The sequence below is a fragment of the Diprion similis genome, chromosome 12 (assembly GCF_021155765.1).
Source record: "Diprion similis isolate iyDipSimi1 chromosome 12, iyDipSimi1.1, whole genome shotgun sequence".
NCBI classification, from domain to species: Eukaryota; Metazoa; Arthropoda; class Insecta; order Hymenoptera; family Diprionidae; genus Diprion; species Diprion similis.
Window position 1 is genome coordinate 8,378,943 of NC_060116.1, and position 7,755 is coordinate 8,386,697.

At 41.4% G+C, this 7,755-nt stretch overlaps 1 protein-coding gene across 3 annotated transcripts in view; it reads right to left on the minus strand.

Annotated features, from left to right (window-relative positions):
- Nucleotides 1-7,280, minus strand: part of LOC124413582 — a 296,705-nt gene extending 289,425 nt beyond the window's left edge. For all 3 annotated transcript variants that reach the window (XM_046894276.1, XM_046894275.1, XM_046894274.1), the window contains exon 1: nt 7,098-7,280. In XM_046894276.1, the coding sequence (XP_046750232.1) occupies nt 7,098-7,121 (24 nt within the window). In that variant the 5' untranslated portion in view covers nt 7,122-7,280. The remainder of the gene's footprint in view (nt 1-7,097) is intronic.
- Between the last annotated feature and the right edge of the window lie 475 nt (nt 7,281-7,755).

A 7,755-nucleotide genomic window follows, 5' to 3' on the forward strand; every position in this document is an offset into this window, starting at 1 on the left:
CTCTTCTTTTCGTCGCAGCTCTCGCGATATGACGTCACGAGCGTCATCCTGCCGCACTTCAAATGCGGATGTCTCAACCTATCTCGAGAACCGGGGTTAGCGGTTAATTGCATCCCACAAGGATTATACGAATTTTTCTTTTTCTTCCGTACACGCAATAATTTCATTTTCCACGCTTTGATTTATTACACTGAATTATTTTTACGTTGCAGAAACGTGTACATATAACAGCGATCATGATAATAAGGAAGATAAATTGTAATCTGAATTTTACCATAACCAGAAATTATCGCGGTCTACGTTCAAAGATAAGCAGATTTGAAATGGCATCTCCGTAACGCGAGATACTCAGAGAATTTCCTTTTAAACATTTTTTTATACAATATTTTATAATAATACATGTGTACACGTGGGTATAAAAATATGATTGATCAAGCTGTATAATATACGTGAAAGAATAATAGAAAAACTCGGGGAAAAATCGTGGGCAAATTCTAGGCATGGAGGTGCGTGAAAATATTTTGAAGAAGAATGTAACGATCGGATAAATAATTAAACAACTCGTATGACATTGAATAATTTTAGTTAATATTTCTTATTCGCGTTGACGAATTTAAAATTTCTGCGATTGTTTATGTTCCTGTGAATCAAAAGAAAAACTAGTACACATGTGTGAACGCCAATTTTATTACGCCTCGTCGTGTTATCCTGCAGATTTTGTTTAATAATTGTTATTTCTTTTCTTTTTATTTGCTACGTATGATTTTACGTTCCTGTATTATCTTCTCCCCTTGAAAATACAGGACCTACTATACACTGTAATACAATACATATGTATAGTTCGTAAATGTGAACGCGAGTCTCGGCGGTCAGTTTTATTATTTTCCAATAAGATAATTCATTGATACGACCCCAATATGGCCAATCACCAATTGATCCGAATTAAAGTATCCCTATAGATTCAAATTAAGATCAATATCCGACGATCACAATGGGAATCGTTATACGTATGGATGTATAACGTACATACATTTGAGCCGGTCTTGTAACCACTGCTGCTGCTGCTGCTGGAAAGCCTGCGCCAATCCTAAAGTAAAATCGCCCCCTTCCGCCCATCCAAGCCATAGTTACTACCGAACCATCGCTGATCGTTATGCAGGGTTATTATCGCCGATTGCCACCGATTACGCACCTACACATTTATTGCATGCGTATTCCCCAACGATATCCTTGATGCGGTTTCCTGATCGTTAACGTTTTACTGACATCGGTCACGAGGATCAATCCCAAAGGGCATCGCTGTTACTTCCTATCCTGATTCACTTGTTATACGTTCCGGTTTTCCACGAGCCGTAAGTAAGCCGAAAGTAAGTATCGAAACTTGTCTATACAATTCCATCATCCTTGTAAATTTTTATGGACACCTTATTCTCAGGTTTTAGATACCGTAATTAAAAAATGCATATAGTGAGTAGAATTATTTGGAATGAGAGTTTTCCTCAGGAGCCATTCACTCCTTGCGAAATCGCAAACCACTTCACTTTAAGTGATTCCTGTGAGAAATCGGTTGAAAATCTCTTTAAATCGCTAAGAAATGGTTGAAACCGTATAGAATCGTATCAAATTATAGTTGAATCTGCGGTTGCTCGAAATCACTGGAAAACTGTGCGAAGTCCAAGTTCAATTCGTCTGCATGTAATATATTCGAAATTGTAATCATCTAAAGTAACCTGAGAAATGGCGTGAAAGGAGTGAAATTATTGAAAATCGCATTAAATCATCAAAATCTTACAATCAATCGTCTCTAATCTGCATGTAAATTGTTCCTAAATTTTTTCAACAAGAGTAAACAATGTTGGGATCATATTTTCAGAAAGTATAATAAATTCAATGAAGATACGTTGCATCCATTTATTACACACGCCGTCCGCGCCTTTTTCCAAGGAGACTTTGTTACAAGTGAACTTCGTACGACGAACTAAAGTCTGGAATATTTCCATACAAAAATGAAGCATAAACGATCGTGCGCAGCCAGACTGCAGGTAGATATATGACCGAAGATCAAGGTGAGTCTGCATCAGGATAAAATCTGATAATTCTTAAAGCCGCGAGAACCACGGGTGCAAAGTGTAAGTATAATGGTTATTTGGCACGAACGAGTCTGTCATAAAACGTTTCCCCAAGATTATAAAAGAGCTGCCGCGGTAGTCGCTATAGCTTGTAGCATTTAGAGAGGTCGACCTTGAAAGTGCGCAGAAACCTGGATAGACGAATCTTCTAGGATCGTATCTCCCGGTCTGCACGTGCCGGTGCGTGGGAAATGATTTTTCTCTAGTATAAGTAGGCAGCCGCAACCGTTTGTGGGTGGCGCGCATCTCGCATTAAACCCTTCCAAAAATACCTTGCAGACACTTGCTTAACTCTCGTCCTCGGTCTGTCCGGCTTCCGAGAGAAAGAGAGGAGATGAAAAAACAAACAAACAAACAAAGAGAAAAGAAAAAGAACGAAAAAAATGCTGCGAATAACGACGACTGGGAAGTTCGAAGTGAAATAAATAAGTGAAAAAGTCGAAAACAATTTCAACGGATTGTATAAAAAATTTTCTCGCACCTCGGCGATGAAAGTGGCACAATTAAAAAGCTGGCATTTTTTTTTAGTAAAAGCAAATAACTACGAGTAAAAATATTACATGCTTATGGAATTTAAGTTACCTGATGTTTTATGATGAGTAAACCGTTTGTGGTGTTCAAATACAAAAATGTCATTTTTCAAGCTTATAGATTCGAACTTCGCAAATCCAAATATGGTCTCAACTCAAAAATGTGAATTTGATTACTATCGATCAGATAATTTTCGTTCTTTTTTTTTTTTTTTTGCTTGCTTGTTGTCGTATTTGTATATTGTATATTTTTTTAGATAGGTACATTATACAGATTGAAGATATGCGCAAGTTTTCCAAGAGTTTTTCCCAGCTTCTTCGACATCGTGAAACGAAAATCCAGGCTATAGAAAAAATAGCTGTTCAAACATTCAAAGCCTAATGTTAAGCAACCTTGTCACGTAAGATTTTCTCGAAATATATAAAGCACGATGAATTTCAATTTCACTTCTCGAATTGCGTCGCGCCGGACTACTGATTGAATTTTCTAAATCCCATGGTAGCTAAATATGTATGTAAAAGAAGAGGATAAGAAGGTGGAGTCTGGAGAAAGAAAAAAGCAAACGAAGAGGACACGAATAAGAGAAAGTCAAGACGGAGCTAAATATTTATCCCCGATTAATTTAGACGAAGATATCACGCATTTTCTCCAACGTCTAATAATAATGTAGAAGAAGAAAAAGAAAAGAGACGACGAACTGCTCTACTCCATATCCTGATGCAATCGATCGACGGTTAGAAACTTGAAACGATCAAAAAAGAATAGGTACACGGTGATTCTGACGAACGATGATTCGCCTCTCGCGCACATCCATTAATTCATTTTTGCGTAGGCTGTACACGGCGACAGAAGAACCGCACGCGGAAACCGGAAGGCAATAATCGGGCATCTAGCGTGTATATATTGCGCAGCAGACAGCGAGCAAAGTGCTCCAACCCCTGGGGGCGGGACAAGGTCGGCTGTCACAGGGTGAACGGCCCTAGCAATTCCCGAGAGCATCTAGCCCGCAGCCCCGACACTCTTGCGTGCGTGCGTGTGCGTGTGTGTCATAATACATGCGCGCCATACGACATAGCGCGAGCTAAGTGCTCGTATTTTTACATCAGAATCATTTCGAATTCTTATTGGCACGACCTGACGAGAGATAAGTGATTGCTGTGCGTGAGCGAACGATAAAAGCTGCTGCTGCATGGAGGAGATGAAAATAAGAGGAAAAAATAGCGTTAGTAATGATGATTTATACGGTTATAATCGTAAAAATGTCCAAGTAAAATTCTAGCTGCCTATAAATATGTGAATATTCAATTATGCGGCAATTCGTTTATTGTGCGATGAGAAAAAAATTAACCGAGACGAGGCGAGTCGACGCGACGGCAGCAGTTGAAAATTATAATCGAGAAAAAGTAGACATGTGGAAGAGCAGAGAAGGGGGGGGATTTATAAAAATCAGAAAATACCAGAAGATCGCGGTGTCGGTATGAAAAAAAAAAACGCGAAAATCAATTTTGCAGAATTTTAAAATGTATACAATAAGAAACCTGTAATACATAGAAGTGAAAAAGTACAAAAATAAAGTACAGAAAAGCATGATAATTCTGATTGGTGATTCTATATTCTGACTTTTTGTGCTTCAACTATTCTACATTTGGACTGTGTCTCAGGCATTTTTGAATTTTATGAAAGATATTTTGGGGTCTTTGAAAATTCGATATTTTGACTCATCTGTTTTCCGATACTCCGCGTAGGACGTAGGTATAACAACAAACGCGAATGCTTGACAGTACGCAAATGACAACATCCTCGAATCGAGGAACGTGACGTGCATGCGGACTTTAAGGCCACGGCCCGGAACTTTGTGTAATGGAAATCATCTCGAGGGGACGCTTCTTGCTCGAATCCCTGACAAATACGGCAAAGGCACGTGAGCCTCGCCGCCTGTATTTGCATCTGTGTGTATTTAAAATACATGATACACGCCGAGTTTCCGGGTTTTGATTCGACAAACGGTAGCCCAGGTGCCTTAATTTCAGCTCACGCAAACCGCAATCGAGAACTTTGCGGTTTTCACCGTTTTTTATCGAAAGGTTCAAGATCTGAAAGACCTTGGTGGCCATGGTAGTGGGTTTCCGGTAAAAACGCTGCATGGCGAAACAAGAAAGATTGGAAACATAGAAAGAGCAAGACTAACGGTCGATAAGAAATATTAGTCACTTTTTTTTTAATACTGATAATATGAATGAGGTAATTAGTTCAGAATTGTTTGAGGTTTTACGACATTTTCATAAGGTTGAAGTTACCGGCAGTTGTAGTAACTTTAACGTAACGAAACGTAGAAAAAACACTGTTTCTCTACTTCGTAATAACTTCGAATCAGTACTTAATTTTGAAAAATATCACTGGACTCATTTGGAGTTTCAGACAAGCGCATCAAATGGTCGGATAAAATTTCTGTACATAAGATTCTGTATAATATTCTCTGGAGGTCATTTACTCGTTAGGGTAAATGTCTGTTGAATCGGAGGATTTTCCAAACACCGTAAACGTTGCAGTGATAAAATTTTCGATATCACAAAACCATGTCCATCGTCGTGGGAAATTTAATAAAACCTCTTGAGATTGAATTTCTGGCAAAAGTTCCTTTAATGTAACTATATATAATGCTATACATTGTCAAGGAAATAAATTAGTTCGACGTCCATTTCTTACAATTTAAACACCAAACACTTCAGAGTATAACGGCGCATATTTATGCAGTCAGGTGTAAGCTCAACTGCGTATCGAAGGTGTTGGAAATCTCATAGCTGTCAATCAATAATAAAGTACCTTGCTAAATCTCACGTAAATCGCGATTGCGAATAATATTGCGATGTTCACGATAAAATGTGTGTATGTACTCTTGTACAGGCACCTGCGGCGTTCTCCGACGATGCGATAACGGGGATACGAGACCCTGTTAATAGCACGTGTGGTGGACGGAATGGAGTCACGAACGATTACGTAAACAGAGGGATTTAAGAACAGGGAATATTTACTTCGAGAATAACGACACGCTTACTGTAGATATTATACCAAAGTTCAAAAGGAGAAAAAAGTAAGATCAGGATGAGAAGGAAAGTAGTGCGTTTCTCTACCAAGATTATACGTACAGTGACTAAAAACAGTACGGAAGCAAAGTGGTTTAAAAATAATAGTCCGATATGAAAAGATCCGACGGTATGGTTAATAAAATTTTAATTATAATTCACTCAACAATTCATTGATGCTACTCTATATGCTGCTACAATTATTTTTTTCCTGTAATTTTTTACCGGTGTGTTTTGATATGATCATATTGATTCGCTCTGAACGAGGTAATTGACGTTTTTTTAAAAGGATTTTATCAAGTAAAGATATATTTTCACCCATCATAGAACCGTATCTATAAGTGTGAAATGAATGTACAGAAAATCTGATACTATGATAGAATCTTCTGGAATTTAAAATAGAAGCGATTCCCTTAAACTCGATTAGTCGAAAATTCTTCGTTTAATGTTCTCCGTTTTAACTGTCCCCGATGGGAGTGAATATTTGGTCCGTAATCTTACATAAGTCAATTTTATTATGTCTCAACATTCCAAGATAATACCGTCAACGAGACATCGAGCGAAAAAAAATTCCACAACTGTTAGCTTAATAGCCAGGAGGTTAAAACATGGGCAACAATGATTAGCAGAAAAAATCTGAAAGTAATTAGGAAGGAATAAATCAGGATCAGCTTCGTCGCGTAGTTACGCTGTAGGTCACAGTACATGCATGTGAAACCCACAGTGCATAAACGGACAGATGCACCGTAGAAACAACGCGACAAGTGCGATCGTCGACTTAGCCGTATGACGTCAAGAGTTTAAATGCTGTAATTCACCCACGCCTCATGGGTGCACATGGCCAAGAGAGGGAGAGAGAAGGAGCGAGAAGGCGAGAGGGAGAGAGAGGCGACGGGGTTTCGAACGGAATGAATGAGGCGCAGATGGAGGGGGGGAGGGGGGAGGGGGGCGGCCTCGGCCGCACAGCTGAGCATTGATAAGGGATCACATTGACCCCGTCGCCGCGTCGGCCGGCGTAAACACACGCACCCATACACGCAGCGTCGACGAGTCGCCGACGGAAGGACGGAATGACGGAAGGAAGGAAAGAAGGAAGTCGAGGCGGCGCGTGCGCCCGGCGGCCGGTCGAGTGCTGTCCGTACATTAATACGTGTGTGCGTACTTTGACATAACGCGTAGCGAGAGCGAAAGAGAGAGGCATAGCGATAAGGATAATGGTGACAATTTGTTTTACGAGTGGTTGACGACGTAACGAGAGGCCGGATTTTTGAGTCGAGGATGTCCGGCATGTTGTCAATTGACCGGGGCACAATGGGAGGGGGGGGACGAACGGTGGGTAATGTCATGCACTTACCATCGGTGCTGGAACCTCGGACATCTCGAGTAGAGCAGGATTCACTTTGCACGAAAATAAAAGCAGCGGCGGACAGGCTGTTTCAGGTTCAGCGACACTCGGCACACACCGTCGTCACACACGCAACCGCTATCTTGAAATAGCAAAAACTGTCAGCCATAGTTCGACGGCGAATATCTGTCGGCAGGCAGCGTCTCGCACGCCGGTCGAAGCCACCTTCAGACCGCACGGTGGCGCCCTCTGCACGCCGAACGGCGAACCCCGCAAACACTGATTCTCCGAAGCGCTGCCAGAGCCGTCGACTCGCGATGGCTGATCGCAGTATGGCCGCCGTCAGAGGTGTTGCTTTAATTTGTGACAAGTGAATTCGCGAGGCCTGAATTCCGAGTGCCGCGATCGACAGAGCCGCTCACCCGCATTGGCCGAACCCCCAGGGCCCTCCTAGGGCCCCCCGACAAGGTAAGACCCAGAATCCTTAATACGCATAGACGAAATTTGACGATTCGCGAGACGGTGCGCGGCTGGATATCGCTTCGGCGGATCGTTCGGGCCGCATTTCAATTCTCTCCTAACGCCTGATCGCCGCCCCAGAATTTCCAAAAATTCTATCACCCCCCCTACGGACGGCTGTGCATCTACACTCGAATCGCGTCTCTCC